Raw genomic sequence first — 22,545 nt, 5'->3', positions numbered from 1 at the left:
TAGGATCTCTTATTTGTGACTTTCATTAGTTTTGAGCATTTTTGGCCATTTTTTTCCTTCAAATAATATTCCTATCCCATTGTTTTTTTTCTTGTCTTCTGTATCTCTAGTTGTATCTGTGTTAGTTTTGTTTGTTTTTTGTTTTTAGTGTCTCTTAATGTATTTTATGCTTTTTCCCCTGTATTTTCTTTTCTTTTTTTGTCAGGCCCTGCAGTGTGGCTTGCAGGCTCTTAGTTCCTCAACCAGGGATCGAACTTGGGCCTCCTGCAGTGGAAGCAAGGATTCCTAACCACTGGGCCACCAGGGAGTTCTCATTCTTTTTCTTATTTTAATCTCTTAAGCGTCAGTCTGGTTTTTCTCACCTGCTTCTAATTCACTAATTACCTTTCATTTGTGTGCCACTTCAGTATTCTTGGGCTTCCCTTGTGGCTCAGCTGGTAAAGAATCTGCCTGCAGTGTGGGAAACCTGGGTTTGATCCCTGGATTGGGAAGATCTCCTGGAGAAGGGAAAGGCTACCTATGCCAGTATTCTGGCTTGGACAATTCCATGGACTGTATAGTCCATGGGGTTGCAAAGAGTGGGACAAGACTAAGTGACTTTCACCTTTGTGTGCAGTGTGCTGTTACAAGCCCTGTTGAATTCTTAAATGTGATTATTTTTCAGTTCTAGAATTTCCATTCTATATTTCATACAGTTTCCTCTACTGAATTTGTCTGTCTTGTCATTTAATTTATCAAACCTATTCATGGTGGTTGGCACAGTGGTAAAGAATCTGCCTACCAATGCAGGAGACACAAGAGATTCAGGTTCAATCCCTGGGTCAAGAAGATCTCCTGGAGTAGGAAATGGCAACCCACTCCAGTATTCTTGCCTGGAGAATCCCATGGACAGAGGAGCCTGGCAGGCTACAGTCTATGGGGTCACAAAGAGTTGAACATAACTGACGTGACTTAGCATTCTCACAAAGAGATAATTTGAGGCTGTGGATGGTATAGTCTTCTTCTTGCAAGGGTTTGCTTTTGCCTCTGACTATTTTAATCTAATCAGGGATTTTGTGACGAGAAGTTGAACTTTAGCATTTATAGGAGCTGGTCTCTCCTTTGGTTTAGGCCTTTGAGGGTTTCAACTAAAGGTAAGGAGTGGTTGCCTGGGTGCCTCTATCTTATTAGGTCCTGAACTTTCAGGTTTTTCCCCGAAAGCTCTGTAAGACTATAGGAAGACCAGTTTAGTTTCTCAGCCACTTAGCTACTGCTTTCTGCTCACCTTCTCAACCTCTTGTTACTACTTTGGAATCAGTAATTCCTTAAAAGGAAAAGAAACACTGAATGTTAGGCTTATCTCTTCAAACTCCTTTTCTGTCTGAGATTTTAACCCCTCAAGTCCTTGCTGCCTTGGTCCCGCTTTGATATCTACAAATAGATTGTTTCAATTTTAAATTTTGTTCATGTTTTCCAATTGTTTTTTGCTGTAGAATTGATATGCAAGAAACTGCACCCTTACTGAGAGCAGAACTCCCTACAGAATAACTTTAAAAATAAGACAACTGATGCAAGACAATGATACTCAGAGCCTACCTTAAGTTATTTGCCTTTACATAAACACTGCGTCAAAGTCAGCAAAGTTTAGGTTTTATTTACCTTTGAGATGCCTTGACTTTTAAGGGCAACAAGTGAATTTTTCCTTAAGAATTTCTTCTCTTGTTGGTCTTATTTCTGCCATATTTACTGTTTTCTTTAGTCTTTCCCCCACTACTTCCCTCATAATTCTCAGTCTCTAATTTGACTCAGGCAAGATGTGTCTAAATTGTCCCATTAAATTGTATCTGCAGGTGATAAAATGATGGCTCACTGTCTCCCTTTAGCTCTAGAGAATAAGCCAATCATCAATGAGACTGAGTGAAAACATTCCTTAGCTTGATTTCCCAATACTAAATCTCAAGTAATCTTTTTAGTTTTTATATAGTTGTAATAATAGCTTGATAGTGTATCTTTGTAACAAGCTTTCATTTGACTAACAAGCCTTCAACAATTTCCTATTCTCTAGAAATCTCTAACAATAATAAAAATTATTACATGATCTTGCCCCATCTAGCCAAGGCTAACTGACCCACAGGAGAAATACTAACCCAAACTGGTCCAGTCAAATCCTCCCTATCAGAAATTTGACATATGTGACAATTAAATATAGAGATAGAGTTTTTAGAGCTGCATAATATAATACACAACTTCTACGGTGGGTTCCCCATTGTACCCCTCCTTCTAGGGGTCCTTATGTAATGTCCTTATGTAATGTTTTCCCCTTGACTATAGGCTGGACCTAGTGATTCACTCCTAACAGACTACGGCAAAAGTAATAAGGTGTTGTTTCTGAGATTAGGTTGGAAAAAGACTTTGTGTTCTACTTTGATGGCTCTTTTTTGCTCTCTTTCTCTTTTTTTTCTCTTTTGCTCTCTTGCTCACTTACTCTGAGGGAAGCCAATTGCCATGTTATGCTGCCCTTTGAAGAGGTCCATGTGTCAGGAAACTGCATGCAGGAGGTCTCTAGCCAAGAGGCAGCAAGGAACTGATGCCCTCAAGTGAACAGCTGTCCAAATACTAAACTCTGCCAACAACCATGGAGTGAGCTTGGAAAAGAATCCTCCCTCAGGTGAGTCTTCAAATTAGACTGCAGCCCTGGCCGACAGCATGACTAAAACCTCATGAGAAATCTTTTCTAGTAGAAAATCCTGGCTGTACTCATATTTCTGACACTTACTTCATCTCCTCATCTGCTTGTTGCTCTAGTCTTTCTAGTATGGCATTACAATTGATCAGCTTCTTTGGTTCTTGTTTTCTGTTGTTTGCTTCATCAAAGGTTTCCCCATGAGTTCCAGTATTAACTCATTTGATATGTTCTCTTGTATATTGTCACTGGGCTGTGTCATTCCTTCTGTGATATGCTGTGGCGAGGATTTCTATGAACACCACCCAGAATCCTGGGTTTGTCTTTCATCTGTAGGTCAGACCTTGGAAGTCTTGGCCCTCTCAATATCCTGGACACTTGATGAAATATTTAGCTGTTGTTTTCCTAAATAATGCCTAACACAGGAGCCAGATAGTCTGCCTAGCAAGCCTTGCCTGGATCCCTGATGTATTCTCTTTGAACTCTCTGGGTACCTTGCCTGATCTTTTCAAGTTCCTTTTTCTAGGGTTAGCTTCTCCCCTGGTGGCTCAGTGATAAAGAATCTGCCGGCAATGCCAGAGACCCGGGTTTGGTCCCTGGGTTGGGAAGATCCCCTGGAGAAGGAAATGGCAACCCACTCCAGTATTCTTGCCTGGAGAATCCCTTGGACAGAGGAGCCTGGCAGGCTAAGGTCCGTGGGGTCACAAAGAGTCGGACATGACTGAATGACTAAGCAGCAACAGCAGCAGCTTCTCTTTGCCATATTATCTCGCACCCTTCTGATGCATTATGCCTGTTATTTGATAGGAACTAGTTGTCTACAATATTACCATTCTCCTTCTAACCCTCTTCTCTATCCCATCTCAGTTATTAGATGGAAACCATGCCCTATGTCTCAGTTTTGACCCAGATTCTATCCAGGTAGGTTATAGCTCAGTTTCAGATCACACTCACTTCCCACCGTGGGTACACTAGTTATGATTCCAGTTGAATACATTCAGCTGTTTTATGTATGCAAACATATTTTTACTATACTTTATGATATAAAACTTTGGTTCATTTGGTTTGCTTTTGTTCATTCCTCTGCATATAATTTTTGTGTGTATCATTCCACATGTTCATATGTATGTTTTTTGGTAAGAAGTTTTGAAGAATTTTAAAATAGCCCTTGAACTTGTTTCGGAATATAGGAGGGATGGTCCCATAAATTTTCTCACTTTTCACCTTAGGTTGTCAGTTGCATTAGATTGTAAAGCATATGACCTTTCATTTAATTGCCAAATTCAGTAGTTATCATCTACTAATACAGGACAAAAGATTATAATCTTAAGCACATTTGCTGCTAATATCTATCAAAAACACTGAAAAAAAAATTATCAGGTGTTTCCTAAAGAATATTCACTCTTTCGTTTCTCTAGTGGTTTTAACTATTTTGGAGGATCTAATAAAAACTATGTTTTCTCTCCAAATGTGTGGGTAAGCACTGTTTCAGATATCTATTGCTGTGTAACAAACTACCCCAAAACTTGTTAATTTAAAGTAAAAATCACTTATTATTTCCTATGATTAGCTGAGTTATGGACAGTTCTGTTCCACATGGTATCATCTGGCTAACTCATGTAATAGTTGCATCCAGCTGGGATTTTAGCAGGGGCTGGACTGCCTAGGATGGTCACATTCCCATGTTTGGGATCTTTATGTTTGCTGTTGGATGGGGTGTCCTGTTTTTTTTCCACATGACCTCTCTGAACAAAAACAAGCTGCCAGACTTCTTAAGGGCTTGACCTAGATCTGTCATAGCTTCTCTTCTGTCACATTCTATTAGTCAAAGCAGTCATAAGTCCGACTGAGTTATAAGCGGAGAGGAATAGACTCCACCTTTTTTTTTTTTTAATTTACAACTGTATTCATCAGCTCACTGGGCCCTATGTAACTAATCTTTGATCTTTTTATTTATTTATTTATTTTTGACTGCAGTGGGTCTTCATTGCTTTGCAGAGGCTTTCTCTAGTTGCTGCAGGCAAGGGCTACTCTTTGTTGCTGTGAATGGGCTCTAGGGTGCACAGGCTTCAGTAGTTGCAGCACACAGGCTCAGTAGTTGTGACTTGTGGACTTTAGAGTGAGTGAGCTTAGACTCCACCTCTTGATGGGAGAAATAGCATGTACCAACAGGGATGGGATAAATGGTTAGTGACTATCTTTGGTGACAATCTACTATTAGCATATTCACACAGAATTTTGCATAAAACATCAGGGAGTTCATCAACCCATGAGAACCACCTATGAAGTATCTGTGTTTGTCAGAGTCCTAGGTTAAGTATCTCAGCTTTAAAATATAAACCAAGTATAGTGTATCCCAGAAATGCAGGTTTGGTTTCATATTCAAAAGGCAATGAACCTAGTTCATGGTATTATTAATAGTAAGACAAAAGAAAAAAGCTCACTTGATCATTTCAGTAGATGCATGCAGAAAAAGATTTGACAAAATCCAGTATCCATTTATAAAAAAAAATCATCAGCAGACTAGGAACAGAAAGAAACTTTAATCTGATAAAGGGCATATATGAAAAACTGACAGCTAACATCATGCCTACTATGGTGAGGTACAGTCTATTGAAAAGTATATAATATGACTCAAATGTTTTTTTTTCTTCTTAGATTCTGCTTTATTTGGCAAAATTCAGAAACTAATAGCCAATTCATATTCTCCTATTGTCCTCTCTGAAGAAGGCAGTTCTCCAGAGAGAAAAAGTCTGTGACTTAGGGATCATCTACCATCTTTAGGCTTTACACTCAGTCAAGCCTCCAGATCCAAAGCTCTCAGAGACAATAGAAGAAAGTGAAAGCAAACTTTCATTTCAAAGACAGTGAAGTCTTCCCATCCCTCCTTCTCCGACCCACCACCTTCCACACTCCCAACCTAAATAAAAAGATAATAGAGGACAGTGTATGAGTGTGAAAGATGCTCACACACAGACCTTCTTTTCAGTTAAGGAGCTGCAAAATCCCCCCTCACCCCGCTCCAGAAGGAGGACAATTGGAAACACCACTCAAGGCTTAGTGGCGCAAGATGAGACTGGTAAAAACTCAGGGAGAAAATATTTTAGCTTCAGCCCATTCTCAGGACTCTAGTGAACTTATACTAAAAATAATATAATGCTGGTGGGAGTGAAAACTGACATCATCAAATAGAATCTGGTATCACATTAGAAAAATGAATACTCACCATGATCAAGTGTTTTGTACTGGAAATGCACCAATGACTCAGCATTAGAAAAGCTTTTAGAGTAATTCATTACAATGTGCTGAAAGAGAAAAATCATGTCAGTCTCCAAATATTACTGGAAATACATCTAATAAAATTTAATATCCATTCTGACAAAAATTCTTAACATTGTATAAATAATATAGAAGTTCTTGCATTGAGATATGTCCTTTCCATACATTTGATTTAAAAAAATTATAAGACATGTTATTTCAAGGCCAAGAATAACATCCAATTCAAGACACAGAAAAGGATAAGATGAGCACCATAACCACTATTGTTATTATTTTACTTTTTAATAGGAAGAAATTGTCACATACAGGATAATTGTAAAATTTATATGATGTCTCAAGATAAATATTCTTTTTGCTGTCAATTTTTAAATTTTGATTTTCTCAAGTTTGTTGTAACCTCATAGATTAAATAGCTAGATAAACGTGTTTTAATATTAACAACCCAATTTAAAAGTAAGCAAAGGATTTTGAATAAACATTTCTCCAAAGAAGATATCCAAATAATAAGTACATTAAAAGATACTCAGCATCAGTAATCTTTTGGGAAATGCAAATCAAAGCCAGAATGAAGTACCACCTAACACTCACTAGAATGGCTACTATAAAAAAAGAAAAACAAGGGGAGTTCTCTGGTGGTCTAGTAGTTAGGATTCCATACTTTCACTGCTGTGGCCTGGGTTCAATTCCTGGGGGGAAATAAAAAAACCAAACCAGAAAATAACAAGTGTTGGCAAGGATATATAGAAATTGGAAACTTTATACATTGTTGGTGGGAAAATGGTTTGGTCTCTTTGGAAAATAGTTGGGGATGCCTCAAAAAAAAAAAAATCATACATAGAGTTACCATATATTATGATCCAACAACTCCACTTCTGGGTCTAAAACTAAAAAAACTGAAAGCCAGGGTCTGAAAGAGATGTTTTATACCCATGTTCATGACAGCATTATTCACAATAGCCAAAAGATATTGAAAACCCTAATGTTTCATCACTAGGGAAAGAGAAGTGGGTCCAGGGGAATCAGATCCCTTTGGGGGATGTGCAAGCTGCCCAGAATCCCTTGTCCCTCCCCATTTTGGGCACTTGGGGTGGGTGTGGGTGAGCGAAGGGAAGAAGCAGGGCATGATTTGATAAAGCTTACTAGGAGGCAAAAGGCGCTGATGGGTTACATCTTGGGCCTGTGGAGGGAGGGTGTGGGCCGGAGCTCCCAGTAAATCCAGGGGCTTTTTTGCATCCAGGCCTGGCCGCTAGCCCTTTTCCTTCACTTTCGTGACTTTGGCCTTGGCTTTGGTCTTGGGAGTACAGAACTTGGTCACATGGATGGTCTAATGGCACTTGGCATGGTACTGTGCCTCCTTCAGGGTGGCGGGCTTTAGTGCCTGTGCTCCAATCACATGCCCCGCAAGGTCTCAAACTTGTACTTGCAGTCGGCTCCAAACTCTTCCTTCCTTCTTCCAGTGCATGCAGGCACCTGACACCAGATGCACAGAGTCTGGGCCCGATAGGTGCTCTGGCAGCAACTGACACCACAGTCTTTGCCACTGAGGATGCTGAGCCTCCAGGTCCACTCCATGCACTCGCTCCCTGGGCCTTCCATCTTCACGTTGTCTTTCTTTTTGGCCACCTCTGAGGTGAGCACCAGCAGAGTGAGGAGGGCAAGGAGGAGGAAGCCTGGGCGCTGCATCCTGAGTGGGGAGCATGGGTCACAGTCCCTGCTGGGGGCCGCAGGTGTGGACCTCCCACCCTTTGCCCCAGTTTCCAGACCCAAAGGGTTGGGCTGCTACTGCAGTGGCGTGGATTGGGGTGGGGGCTGCCAGCCTTGGGCAGCCTGTGCTGCCTTGCTGCCAGCCTGGGCGCACAGCGGGAGGAATCTCCCCAGGGGCCACCTGAGCCCGAGCTCAGACTCCCACTCCACTCCCAGATCCCAGGTTGTCAGCAGAGGAGGTGCTCAAGCCCCTGCAGGCTCAGTTGGGTTAGTTTGTTTTTTGTCATTGAGCTGTATGAGCTATTTGTATATTTTGTTCTGAAACTTTTTATCTCTAGATGAATAGAAAAGATCTATATCTTTAAAAGTCAGAGCCTTGAGGATGGGCTATTGTGTCTATTTCAGGATATAGGCAACATTGTTTATTTGCCACATGGAACAGTTTATGGGATCTTAGTTCCCTGACCAGGGTTTGAACCTGTGCCCTCCACAATGAAAGCAGAGTCCTAATCACTGGACAGCCAGGGAATCCCCATGACATTTTTAACTTATAGCAAAAGTAGTAGAATACAAAGGTTAAAGTAAAAGAAACAGGTCCAATATGGTCCAGATTTGTTCTTTTCTATTACAGTGGTTGCCAGAGGCTGGGGGAGGGTGGAGTGGGAATTATTTAATGGGTATGGAATTTTAGTTTTGCAAGATGAAAAGAATTCAAGAGATTGGTTGCATAACTGTGAATGCACTTTACACTACTGAACTGTATACTTAAAAAATGGTTAAGATAGTAAATTTTATTCTATGTGTGTTTTCCCACAATTAAAAATAAAGTAAAACAGAGTTCTCTGGGGGTTCAATCCCTGGTTGGGGAACTAAGAGCCAACAATCCTCATGGCAAAAAAAAAGGAAAATTAATTAAAATAAATAGTATATAAAAATAAACAAAACAAAGTGTTTTAAAGTTATTTAAATTCTAATATTAAAAGTATTTCCTTATAAATTTATAAAATTTATTTTCAATTTATTTATAGCATTGTGGTTTATGTTAAAAGTAGTTTGTAATTGAGAAAATATAAAAGCAAAAGGTTTAAAATCTCCTTGATGGTTTCAAAATGTTTAAAAATGCTGAGTCATCTTCAGTGTGCTCCTGCTAATTAACATCCATTTTTATTGTTCATTTTTTCCCTCTATTTTTGTTGTTCTGTTTCATTTTGGATATTTTTTATTGTTATGTCTTCAATTCATTGACCTTTTCTTCTGTGGTGTTTAATCTACTGTTCAGCTTTTCTTTTTTTTGTCACACTGTAGTATGTGGGATCTTCATTTCCCCACCCCTGCCTCCTACAGTGAAGCTCAGAATCTTAACCATTGGCCCACGAGGTAAGTTCTCTGTTTATCCCATTTACTATTTTTTTTGAAATCTCAGATATATTTTTCATCTCTAGAAGTTTTTTCTGTATCTCTACTTTCTTGAACATATGTCATATAATTGTAATAACTTTTAAGATTTTTGTTTACTAAAACATTAATGAATTATTTAATTTATTTTGGTATATAATACTTTCTAAATAACAATATCAATATTATTAATAGAAATATGATTACTGAGAGCAGGTTTTTTTTTTGGAGTTCCTTTTCTTCCTTAGACTATATACTTACTATGGATATACAATCAAAGTATTTCTTTTTTTCTGGCCACCCCCTGCAGTGTGTGGGATTTTAGGTCCCCCAAACCAGGTATTGAACCCTGGGCCCTTAGCAGTGAGAACATGGAGTTCTAACCACTGAACGACCAGGAAATTCCCAAAATACTATGATTTAAAGTCACTTGAAATAATCCTCCAGTTTATAAATAAGCCACCAACTTTATACTTGGTTAGATTGATTTGTTTCACTTTGCTTTTGATTGGTAGATATTTTTTCCACCTTGATTTAATTCGTTTGTATAATACATAATACAGTTACATGTTTCTACAGTCAAATGATACAACAAATACTTTCAAAGAAGCCTAGCTAGACCATATTCCTTTCCCTTACAGGTAATTAAAAAAATTTATTTTGGTTTATGCTTCCATTGTTTGTTTGTTTAATTGTGGCAAGATATTACAAACATAAAATGTACTATTTTAACTTTAAAAAAAACTGAAATATAGGTGATTTACAATATTATAGAAGTTTTAGGTGTACAATATAGAAATTCAATATTTTTATAGATTATACTTCATTTAAAATTATTACAAAATATTATGTCAACTATGTTGTTTTTGTTGTTCAGTTGCCCAGTCATGTCTGACTCTTTGTGATCCCATGGACTGCAGCATGCCAGGCCTCCCTGTCCCTAACCATCTCTCAGGGTTTGCCCCAGTTCATGTTCATAGCATCTGGTGATGCCATCCAGCCATCTTTTTCTCTGATGCCCTCTTCTCCTTCTGCCTTCAATCTTTCCCAGCATCGGGGACTTTTCCAATGAGTCGTCTGTTCACATCATATGACCAAAATACTGGAGCTTCACCTTCAGCATCAGTCCTTCTAGTGAATGTTCAGGGTTGATCTCCCTTAGGATTGACTAGTTTGATATCCTTGCTGTCCAAGGGACTTTGAGGAGTCCTCTCCAGCACCACAGTTTGAAGTCATCAATTCTTTGGCATTCAACTACACTTCAATAAAAATAAAAGTTATTATGAAATAATGGCTATATTTCTCTGTGCTATACAATATATCCCTGTTGCTTACATTTTAACCTATTTTATTTTATTTTTTTTTTTTTACTTTTAAACATTTTTATTTATTTTTATTTGGCTACACTGGGTCTTAGTTGTGGCAGGTGGGATCTTCAGTCTTCGTTGCAGCATACAGAACCTTTAGTTGAGGCATGCAGACTCTTGGTTGCAGCATGTGGGGTCTAGTTCCCTGATAAGGGATCGAACCTGGGCCCCCTACACTGGGAGCTTGGAGTCTTAGCCACTGGACCACCAGGGAAGTCCTCTGAGGTGTTCTCAAGGGTCCTGGAACATTTTAACCTATTTTAAATGTCCAGTTGAAGTTGTAGCATTAAGTACATTCACACTGTTGTGCAACCATCACCACTATTCATCATTCCAAACAGATGAAACAGTGTATCCTTTAAACAGTAACTTCCCTTTATATGCTCCCCCCATGCCCTGGGAACTCCTATTCTATTTTCTGTCTCTATGAATTTGACCATTCTAGTTACCTCATTAGTGGAATGAGACAATACTTGCTTAAAAAAAAAATATTTTTGGCTGTGCTGGGTTTTCATTGCTGCATGTGGGCTTTCTCTAGTTGTAGTGAGTGGGAGCTGCTCTTCATGTGGCTTCTCATTGCAGTGTCTTCTCTTGTTGCAGATCACCATCTCTAGGCAAGCAGGCTTTAGTAGTTGCAGCTCTCTGGCTCTAGAGCTCGGACTCAGCAGTTGTGGCATACAGGCTTAGTTGCTCTGTGGCATGTGGGATCCTTCAGGGCCCAAACCTGTGTTCCCTGCATTAACAGGTGGATTCTTATTCACTGCGCCACCAGGAAAGTACCAACATTTGTTTTTTTGTGTGTCTGCTTATGCATAATGTCCTCAAAATTCATTCATGTTATAGCATGTGTCAAAATTTCCTTCTCTAAGACTGAATAATATTCCATTGCCTGTATATTATATTTTGTTCATTCATCAATTCATGACTATTAGGGCTGCTTCCACCTTTTGGCTATTGTGAATAACGCTGCTGTGAGCATGGGTGTACAAATATCTGTGTCCCTGCTTTCAATTCCTTTGGGTATTTACCCAGAAATGGAATTTCTGGATCATATGGTAATTCTATTCAATGTTTTTAGTAATTTTTTACATTAATTTTTTAAAGATAAACAAAAAGTATAATGAGCTCATGGATTTTAACAAACTTTGTATGGTTAAATCATTGCAGTCACTATAGTTTTCAATACATTGTATCATCAGTGAGAGTCTCTTCAATTGACTCCTGTGTCTTTTTGGTTTGACTTTGGTCTTTTATATTTTCCCTGCTTTCTGGAATGAGAAAAAAAAATTGAGGCTGAACTTGTGTATTTCGTGCTCCAGGCTTGGAATCAGTCATTTCTCTAAAATGTCCTGGTTCTGATATTTACGATTGAGATTAAGATCATAGGGCTTTTAACTCTATGATTTTTATATTTGTTCCTATTTTATCTTACACTTTACTCTTCCAGCCAATGACCATTGTACATCTACCGTGTATCATATTTTGCTATATGCTGGGACTGTAAATTAAATGCTGACATCTGATCTCCTTTCCATGCTAGTTTTTTATCTGAATGAGCAAATCCTTTTACTTTTGTGCATCAGATCTGTTTCATTAGCTTTAGTTAAAACTGCTGAGCAGAGCTCCCCTCTTGGTTCAGTAGCTAAGACTCTGCACTTGCAATACAGGGGACCCAGTGTTCGATCCCTGATCAGGGAACTAGATCCACATGCTTCAACTATGAATTCGCTAAAGATCCCCCATGCAATTAAAAATCCTGCATCCACAACGAAGATCGGAGATCTCGAGTGTCACAACTAAAACCCACACAGCCAAATAGATAAATATTTTTTAAAAAAAGGGGTGGGAGGGGGGGTTCAGGATGGGGAACACATGTAAATCCATGTATGGCAAAAACCACTACAATATTGTTTAGTAATTAGCCTCCAACTAATAAAAATAAATGAAGAAAAAAAAAAAAAAACCTGCTAAGGAATACTGAATTGACTTTCAAATTAGTTGATCTTATTTCTTAGTTTTATTTCTATTAACTTACACTAAACTGATTATAGTACCACAATACTATTACACCCTCTAGTTTGCAGTGCCAAAGAAAAAAATAGATTAAATAGGTAGTTAATACCAGAAAATCATTTCATCATCACTGGATATTATCCCAGAACAAGGTAACAAGATGGCCCAAGACAACTTGCTATACCTGGATTCTTAGCCTTTCAGTTGGACTGGCAGCTGACCTCTATTGCTGAAGTCCTTAGTCCAAAACTGTTTCTTTCACTGTGTTGGTTGTTGCCTACAATTACACTATGAGTTCTCTTTTGAAGTTATTGGCTCATATTAAAATAAGAAAACCCTTTGAAAGTTAAAGTTCAGATATATAATTAATACATTAGAGTGAATAAGTGTATCAGGCTTTTCCAATGTGATATTCAGCTGAAAATAAGTTTGGAGAGAAGAAAGTAAAGAACTAGGTCTGGTATAGTAAGAAACTGCTTGGAGAGAGCAGACATCTTTTTAGAACCCAGGGCAGAGGAAGCATGATGGCACTAGACACTTGCCAAGGTGAGGCCCATGAAAATAGGCTTATAAGCCCTCATGATGCATTTGGAATAGTCACCATTTTATCTGTTTAGTTGCATGAGACTCAGCAACCAGATTTTAGTTGTGCATTAGATATAAATTCTCAAAGAACCAGGAATTTAACTATTATAATGGTGTCAAAATTTAAGAGTAGCATGGATGTTATCTAATGGTATTTTTTACTTTTTTAAAAAACCAATTTTTAAAGTTGAAGTACAGTTGATTTACATCTAATGATAATTTTTAGATATGTATATTTTGTTTTATAATATACTAGGACAATTTAAAATTAAAAACCAAGTTGCTGTGTAGAATATGTATAAACCACAGTCAATAGTTATTCTTTCTTCTCAGTGTACTGAATAGATGAAAATTTCTAGACACCTGAATAGAAAACACAAGACTGAGCTCATTTAAGACAGGGAATACTTTATTCAAACCCATCAGAGAAATGGATAGCTTGGGTCTGTAACAAAGCATCATGTTTTAAAGCATAGGTCAGTAATTGTATATGAGTGTATACACTGCTACATACAAATTAACTGATCAGACCACAACTTTTCAATGTTTGAAACAGAATAAGCTTCCCTGTAAAAGCAGCACCTTTGTGACGTTTTAACTTTAGTATTCCTCTCCTTCTTCCTCTCCCTCTCCCTCAACAGAATCCACACCAACCTCCTCATAATCCTTCTCAAGGGCAGCCATGTCCTCACGGGCCTCAGAAAACTCTCCTTCCTCCATGCCCTCACCCACGTACCAGTGAACAAAGGCACGCTTGGCATACATCAGGTCAAACTTGTGGTCCAGGCGAGCCCAGGCCTCAGCGATGGCTGTGGTGTTGCTCAGCATGCACACAGCTCGCTGTACTTTGGCCAGGTCTCCACCAGGTACCACAGTGGGAGGCTGGTAATTAATGCCAACCTTGAAGCCAGTGGGGCACCAGTCCACAAACTGGATGGTACGCTTGGTCTTGATGGTGGCAATGGCAGCATTGACATCTTTGGGAACCACGTCACCACGGTACAACAGGCAGCAGGCCATGTATTTACCATGGCGAGGGTCACATTTCACCATCTGGTTGGCTGGCTCAAAGCAAGCATTGGTGATCTCTGCTACAGAGAGCTGTTCATGGTAGGCTTTCTCAGCAGAGATGACAGGGGCATATGTGGCCAGAGGGAAATGGATGCGGGGATAGGGCACCAGGTTGGTCTGGAACTCTGTCAGATCCACATTCAGGGCTCCATCAAATCTCAGGGAAGCAGTGATGGAGGACACAATTTGACCTATCAACCTATTCAGGTTAGTATATGTTGGGCGCTCAATGTCGAGGTTTCTACGACAGATGTCATAGATGGCCTCATTGTCTACCATGAAGGCACAATCAGAGTGCTCCAGGGTGGTGTGGGTGGTGAGGATGGAGTTGTAGGGCTCAACGACAGCTGTGGAAACCTGGGGGGCTGGGTAAATGGAGAACTCCAGCTTGGACTTCTTGCCATAATCGACAGAGAGACGTTCCATCAGCAGGGAGGTGAACCCAGAACCGGTTCCCCCACCAAAGCTGTGGAAAACCAGGAAGCCCTGAAGACCCGTGCACTGGTCAGCCTGTTAAAAAGGAGGAATAGAGAAAACATAGTTATTGCTTTGTGATGTCATCATAGTAAAGATTTTCACTTTTCATATTAATTCCAAAGAATTAGACTGCATTGACAGAAACTTTTGAAATGTAGACCTTCCTTAAATTACTCATTTCTTTATTAAAAATATCTTCATGAATATTTATCAAAAGACATCAAATAGTCCATATTTTAATTGAACTTTTAAAAAACTATAAAGGAATAATTAACCTCACTATTGCATTTCAGTTGTGTTTGAAAAAAAAAAAAGCATATTTCAAAATCTCCCTTAGGTTCATCAATTTACTTTATTCTTGAGAATAAACATACCAGTTTCCGAATTCGGTCCAAGACGAGGTCAATGATCTCCTTGCCAATGGTGTAGTGACCTCGGGCATAGTTATTGGCAGCATCTTCTTTGCCTGTGATGAGCTGCTCAGGGTGGAAGAGCTGGCGGTAGGTACCAGTGCGAACCTCATCTGGAAAAGGAAAATGAAGCAGCCACCCATCACTAACAACTCACATAGGTCTGCTCCACCCCAGGGTATCAGTGGGGCCCACAGGACACACCTCCTGTCCCAGACCCCCAGGATTCTCATTGAAGCTACTGAAGCCAACTCACCAATGACTGTGGGTTCCAGGTCTACAAACACTGCCCTGGGCACATGCTTGCCAGCGCCCGTCTCACTGAAGAAGGTGTTGAAGGAGTCGTCTCCTCCCCCAATAGTCTTGTCACTTGGCATCTGGCCATCAGGCTGGATGCCATGTTCCAGGCAGTAGAGCTCCCAGCAGGCATTGCCGATCTGGACACCAGCCTGGCCAACGTGGATGGAGATGCACTCACGCTGTGGGAAGGAAAAGAAAAAAATTGTAAAATTAGTTATATTAGCATTTTCAATTTTCAGTAAATTTCCAAAACTATTTCTAGTAATATACAAGTATTCTTTGAATTTATTTGAGGTCGTCATATCCATAACATAATAGAAACAGTTAAAAAGCACCTGCTACAAATGCTGCAGATGGGTGTGGTCTGAATAATAAGGCTGCACTGTTAAGCACATGGTGCAAGCCGACTGTTCCAACAGCCATACTTGAAAAGAAGATTTTTCATATTTAAAAAAGTCAAGCACAAAATTTTTGTAAAATGAAGTAAATTCAGTCACTAGTTAATTGGAATCATTATTATTGCCTCCTTCACCTTTAAAGATGAACATTTCTTCTGATAGGACTTGGTATTTCAATATGGACATCTGTACTGCAGCTGAGGCTAGAAGCCACACCCTTCTGCAGTCTATCTGCAGAATCCATCAGTATTAGGGGGTTAGAAGCTAAACAAGGACTGTCCCCTGCATTGCTGCATTTGCTGTGCCTGGTGCCAGCCTGTACTGTCTGCTACATTATTTAACAGAGCAAGCTCTATTTCCAGCATCTGCCTACATGATCTCATTGTGCTATCTGCCAGCTTTCCTCTTCTGACCCAGCCTGGGACCATATGCCTAAATTGAAATGAATTAATGAAGATGCACTAGAACAAAAGACAGCTGCACAAGAGTATAAGTCTTCTTTGTCTGCAGCATTTTCATTATTTAAAAGTTTTCCCAGAATCTTCTCCACTGCAAAAAACTGAAAAATTATTAGTATCTTTAACACAACAGTTCCTAAACTAGAAATAAATAGAACATGAAAAGCTACCAAGCTTAAAGCCCAGTGAAAGAATAATGAAATATTTATATAAAACTACAAAATAATGTTTTCATTCTGAAATTTCGTACCCACCACAGAATATTCATACTCATTACATTCAGTAGAGAGTGTCCCCTCGGTAGCCTTTACGGTTACAGCTTCCTTTGTCTGTCCATTGTCTAGTCACTGACAAATGGGGGGCGGGAGGCGGGGGCGGGGAAGGGCGTTTCCCTGGGTCCTCCGCATTAGAGCACCCTGGCTCACAAAATCGGCTTTTTCTCTCGCTAAACGTGCGACCAAGACAGACACACAGGAGTCAGCCAGGGCGGGGCGGCCCCAGACCAGACATTAAAGGGATTGTCATGTGAACTGTGACTTTGCTCCTCAAGGGGAAAAAAAAAAAGTAATCTAACTTTTGACAGTGAATGAAAAACCTTTTACCACCTACGGTTCTGCAAAGATGAAAGGCTAGTTAAAAGTCTTTCTGACAGAGGAGGCTTAGTGAAGACGAACCCCGCCCAGCGGCTCCAAGGCCAAAGCAGCAGAAACAAACAACTCCGCCCCTGCGCCGCCTCGACGCCGGCCGCCACAGAAACTAACCATTTTCCCTGTTAATACATGGGTGTCTTTCTAAAACGCCAACGAACTGGCGAGGGATCCTTTTTTAATACTAACCTCAGGCTCCGCTTTGTCCCTTTCCTTCTCTCCCCGAGTCTTCTTCCCAGCTACACCCACCGACCCCCGTCTTTTCGACCGACGACTCCCCTCCCTGTCCCCGGGGAACAACCCGAGGAAGGGCCTCTCGGAGTCACACGACTATCGTGCGCACACGGGCGCCGAGCAGGCGACGCCAAGACCGCCCTGCCTGCCCCAGCCCTTTTATTGACCGACAGATGGGCTGCTGCACGCGGCTGCCAGGGGCTCGGATAACAAAACCTCCCTAGGCGCCGCCTTTGTTCCCCCTCACGGCTCAGCCGCGCCCTGGACGCAGTCGTGGCGGGGCTCCTGCACCCCGCACTGCGGCGGCGGCCGGGCTCAAGGATCCCGGGCAGACAAAGCTAAACCTCGCAAATAAAGCGTAAAGCTACTCTTACCCAAACGAGTGGTAAAGGACAAAGGCTTTAAGATTTTCCAAGGAGACCCTGGGGAGGCTGACCCCACCCAGGGTCACGAAGAGCCGGAGGAGACACTCTTACCATAGTTGCTGTTTTGCGGCTGCCGAGCAGATGGCGGAGAGAAGAGGTTGTTACTTCTTACAGCGCGACTCTTAGGCGGTCGATGTAAGAGAACCTGCGGCACATGGGCGTCTGCGGCTCCCTATATACAACTCGGTCACCATGGGGATGGGCTGGGGCCTTTTCCTGTTGGTCCAGACCCCTCAATCTGCCCAGACGAGCCACGACAGAAGAGTGGTGATTGGTGCAAGCGACATGGGATGAGGTAATCTCTCCCCCACCCCTTTTCCCCTAGCATCCATAGACTGCTTGCATCCTTCAGACAAAGAGACCGAGCAAAAACAGTCAGCCGAGCATCCATTACGGGGTGGGGTTGGGAAGGGGTGAGGGGAGGGAGGGAAAGAGAACTGGAGTTGGGTGATTTTATACTGTTTGAATCTCACACTGCAGTTAAAATCTATGTAAGGTTTTCCCCCCAACATTTAATCGCAGAATTTGAGATGAAATATTTTAATGGAAAATTACTTTCTGCTTCTCCCTCAAAGTGTTCTAAACCCACATTCGGTGAAGATTCAGCATCTCAAATGCTTTAAAAATAAAATAGAAGAGAAGATGGGAATGATGCTTAAAATGACTTGGGTAAATGTGTGTTTTTTTTTTTTAATTAAAAAATTATTCAATAACCATCCAAAATGGTTTCTCAGGTTCAAGTAATTTTTTTTCAGACCTGCTTTTGCCACCCTCTCCCTCATAGCTAAACAAAAACAGTAGATGAAAATAACAATCATACTAAATATGGAAGCACACAAGTAGTTCTAACGTGAAGATAATTCAGATCTAATGAACATACTAACTCTACTAGAAATATTCCAGAAGTCTATGTTAATGTATTTTATGTATTGTATTGTTCCTTAAAATGAATCATCTTTTCTAATATAGAATTGAGAAAATACAAGGAGAGAGAATTGAGTTTAGAAGCTAGTACTACCTGTGCATTCAGTTACATTCTGCATTGTTCTCTCTTCTGGAAAGAAAAATTATTGGGACACAACATTAGAAAGGAAGAGAGTTGTATAGTGTAAAAAAGAAGACCATTTTGTAATATCGTCTCCTCCCATAGACAGCTGTGTAGATGTCAGCTCAATAACTGCATTTTTTTTTTAATGTAAATCTTATGTGAATTCAGTGAATTCTCCTCCTTGTAAGATTGAGCTTCCAACTGTGGGAATTGTAGCCAGCCTCATACAGCTGCTATTCAGTCAGACTTTGGTGGTTGCTCAACTGCCTCTTGGGACAAAAGGCTTTGCTTAAGGAAGTGGACTGCAGTAACATTCTTTTGCTATTCAGAAAGCTTCCATTATCAACAAGGATGTACAATGCAGAATATGACTCTGGACTGGGTACCATTTGACGTTGCTAATGAAATTTCAGAGGTAAAGAGGTTTGTTATGGCCACCGAAGTTGAAAATATGTATTTTGGCAGATAATTTTTCCTTTTGGCTTTTAGCAAGAGATTTTCAGGGTCTGCAGCACCATTTATAGTGCTCTGCAGAATCCATTCATTCCTGCTGGGCTGGCAGGCAGGGCTTGGGCGTGGGAGGGAGGGACTTGAGACAGCTGCTGCAGGTTGTGGTGTGACAGTGGCAGCCATGGATTTTTCTAGCCTGCCAGCCCCAGCTCTGCTTTACTTGTTCAAATTTGCTGCAGTAGTGTTCTCTAGAAAAAAACAAGACCCGACACAAGTAATTTTATCTATTTCTTGCATATTTTATAGGAAAAATAGTCTTTATTATCTTATCTTTATATATCCCTTTTGCAAATAGAAGTATATTTCAGTAAAGACATAGGATTAAGGATGACTTGAAGTTTTCTTCTGAACCCAGAGATACACTTAACAAAAATAGGAATTAAATGTCATAGGGAAGTGTAAGGATTAATAAGTAGCTCATTGAAAATACTTCTTTCAAAAATTTAGTAATGAAATAAATCACACACTTTTGGACCATGATACAGTATAAAAATCTCCTTTTTTGGAATGAGAGACACCATTTTGAATTTAATTTTCTTTATAATGTGAAAGAAATATGTCATTTCCCCAACAGCCTCCGTTCTTTATGCAATTTACAGAGGATTCAATAAAAGAGGGGTGGGTTCATGCAATTGATTCTTTGTAATTCTATCTCAGAACCATTCATGAAATGTGGCTTTTTTTTTCCCTCCCCTTGGCCATAAGTAACAGTAAGATCTAGGTCAGAAAGCAAATATATGAACACCGTTAATCTTAAATATATAAATGGAAAAGGAGGGAAAATAATAATCTATTATTTTTGTTCCTCATTATCTGGCTTAATAGCATGCAAACTATAGGAAACAGAAAACATTTTTTTTACTAGATCATTTTTTTATATTTACTGTTGACTTTTTAACTTACATCAGCATGCATGTATAAATATTCTACTAATGTATTATTTCTTGTTGACAGTAAAATTAGCATAAAACATTTTTCTTTCATAGTATTTGTGGAATTTAAATTATTTATTTGATGGTCTGTATCTCTCCTCCATTACAATGTGAATCCGAGTCCTTGACAAATTGCCTAGCTTATGGTAGACATTATTATACATGTTTGTTGAATTAAATGAACGATTTCTTTCTGTGCATATTTTAGTTAACTTTTCATGGTCAGTAGTTTAGAGGTATTTAATAAAGAATTTTCCTTTTTTATTCAATAAGCATTTACTCGCTGTCTACAATAAGCCTTGGACCATCCTATATAGCGTAGAGAATTCAGAGGTAGTAGAAAGGTCTTTTCTCTAGATTCTTCCAATTAAAGACATAAAACAAGTGCATGTATATAAGTTTAAGAATGGCATGTGTTTCTGTGTGTGTATGGGGAGGAGCCTTGTAGAATTCATTGAATGGCCCCAAATATCATAACTTCTGTAGGAAACAAGGGAGTTATTTATCACTTCTTTTTCCTACTTTTTTTTTCTTTTCTACTTCTTCACCTCCTATTTAACCCTAAATACATTTCAGTCTGGATTCTGCTCCCACCACTCCTTGAAACCAAATGCCCTCTCTGTTGCTAAATTCATTGGGCACTTTTGGGTTCTTGTTGACCTGTGATAAGCTTTGTCACAGTTGACTGTTATCTGTTTCTTGAAACACTTTCTGTGCCTTTGGCTTCAAAATTCTCTATTTTCCGGGTTTCCCTCCTACATTTTTTTGTTTCTTCTCAGTTTCTGATTCTTCTTCTTCTTTTAATCTTTAAATATTGGAGCTCCTCAAGGTTTGCTCCTAGACTTTTTCCTCATTTTATTCTGTGGATCCTACTCTGGTGGATGGTAAGTGCGTTCATTCCCAAGACTGCAGATCCTTTCTGTGTGCCGATGGCTTCTTGACATCTCCTTTTAGATCCAGAGCTTATAGTAAACTTCCAGTCTCTGGCTGGGTTTCTCACATATATCCCAAATTGAACTAGTTATCGTCTCACAAATATGTACCTCCTACAAATTTCTCTTGCTCAGTAAATAAAGAAGCATCTGGTTTCTCAAATCAGAAACAGTGATTACTCTTGACATCTTCCCCTCCTTTTCTGAACACCATAGAATAAGTTAAATCCTGGTAAGTCTATCTCCTAGATATCTCTCAAATATTATTCTTTTCTCTGCATCTCTATTGCCTCCACTCTAGTAAGTATATCATCTCTTGCCCAGACAACCTCAGTGCCCTTCTAGGTTTCCCCTACACTCACTCCTACTGCTGTCTAGTTCAGTCTCCACACAACAGCTAGAGTGGTCTTATTGTAATACATATCACTGATAAGGTCACGTGTACAGTTGTGTATGTTAACATACTATAACTATGTAGTATTTTAACAGTACAAACTCATGAGTTCATAAACATATCCCTACAGAGCAAAAGAAAAATTAAAAAAGATAAAAGTCAACTAAAAATAATCTGTTATCTTTGCACCATTGGAGATAATGAGGGCACCAACTCCATTCTCCATACATTGGCATGTAGTCAAAGAATTGAGCATTTGTCTTGCATTGCCAGTATTTCAAGGTAACCAGATGATCCTCATTAACTAGAGAAAATCATTCTTTATAGAGTGATGCCAGCTTGTAAATATAGAAGTAATAATAGAGTAATCACCCTTTACATCCTCTAGCAAAATAATTTGATCGGGAAAAGAGTATCAGTGGATGAAAAATAAAATATTGATGGGGAATGTGGGGAATGTTTTAAAAGAAGCATAGGCTGTTGCCATCTGAACTCCTTAGTCAATCACAGCATTACTAACAGTGAGACAGTCACACCTCGTGAACCCAAGATGTGATCCCATAGGAAGTACACAGCATCACTGGTGAAGCCATCTATCAGAAACAATTGTGCTGAATCTAATTAAGCTTTTAGAGCCCACTTCCGTTTATAGGAAATATAGGAGCTAGAGGAACAAGTCAGATGATAACCCAAGAAGGAAAACATAGACAACTGCAGAGTATAGGATATTCTACAGGACAGATTATCTTGTTTTTGCAACAAGTCAATGATGGAATGGGTGGAATGGGTGGAAAAGGTGGGGAAGGGGGACAGCTCTAGATTAGAAGAGTTTTTGGAGACTTAACTACTACATATAACAACAGATGTTGTTTGGATCCTGATTCAAATAAACCAAATGTAAAACATGATGGAGATAACCAGGGAAATTTGAATATGGGCTAGTTATTATATAATAGCAACAAATTATTATTAATTTTATTAAGTGTGATAATGGTAGTATGATTATGCAAGAAAATTTCTATAACTTTTAGAGATGCATGCAGAAGAGTAGTAGGTTAAATGAATAAGGTCTAAGATTTGCTTTAAATACTTCAGCAAAGAAAAAGGGGAAACATGGTAGATAAAAGATTGTAGCAAAAATCTTGATAGTTACTGAATTTTAATAATGGGTATAAGGAGTTCATTACATTTTTCTCTACTTTTGCATATGTTTGAAAATTTCTTAAATGATTTCTAAAGGATATATAAAAAGAGGAAATTATGAATGCTGAAAACAAATTTTATCTATAGAATTTATTCTGTAC

The 22,545-nt window shown here is 39.4% G+C and overlaps 1 protein-coding gene and 1 pseudogene across 1 annotated transcript; both read right to left on the bottom strand.

The window, feature by feature from the left end:
- Nucleotides 1–7,187: 7,187 nt before the first annotated feature.
- Nucleotides 7,188–7,624, bottom strand: LOC133042925 (midkine-like; annotated as a pseudogene).
- Nucleotides 7,625–13,393: 5,769 nt separating this feature from the next.
- On the bottom strand, nt 13,394–17,612 carry LOC133045945 (tubulin alpha-1A chain). Its single transcript, XM_061128617.1, has 4 exons — nt 17,477–17,612; nt 15,220–15,442; nt 14,928–15,076; nt 13,394–14,586 (listed from the first exon to the last, which is right to left on the bottom strand). The coding sequence occupies exons 1-4, from the start codon at nt 17,477–17,479 to the stop codon at nt 13,606–13,608; spliced, it is 1,356 nt and encodes a 451-aa protein (XP_060984600.1). The 5' UTR covers nt 17,480–17,612; the 3' UTR covers nt 13,394–13,605.
- Between the last annotated feature and the right edge of the window lie 4,933 nt (nt 17,613–22,545).

Source organism: Dama dama, chromosome 3, assembly GCF_033118175.1.
Source record: "Dama dama isolate Ldn47 chromosome 3, ASM3311817v1, whole genome shotgun sequence".
NCBI lineage: Eukaryota > Metazoa > Chordata > Mammalia > Artiodactyla > Cervidae > Dama > Dama dama.
The sequence above is the reverse complement of the archived record's forward strand: the minus strand, read 5'-3'. Positions and strand labels throughout refer to the sequence as shown.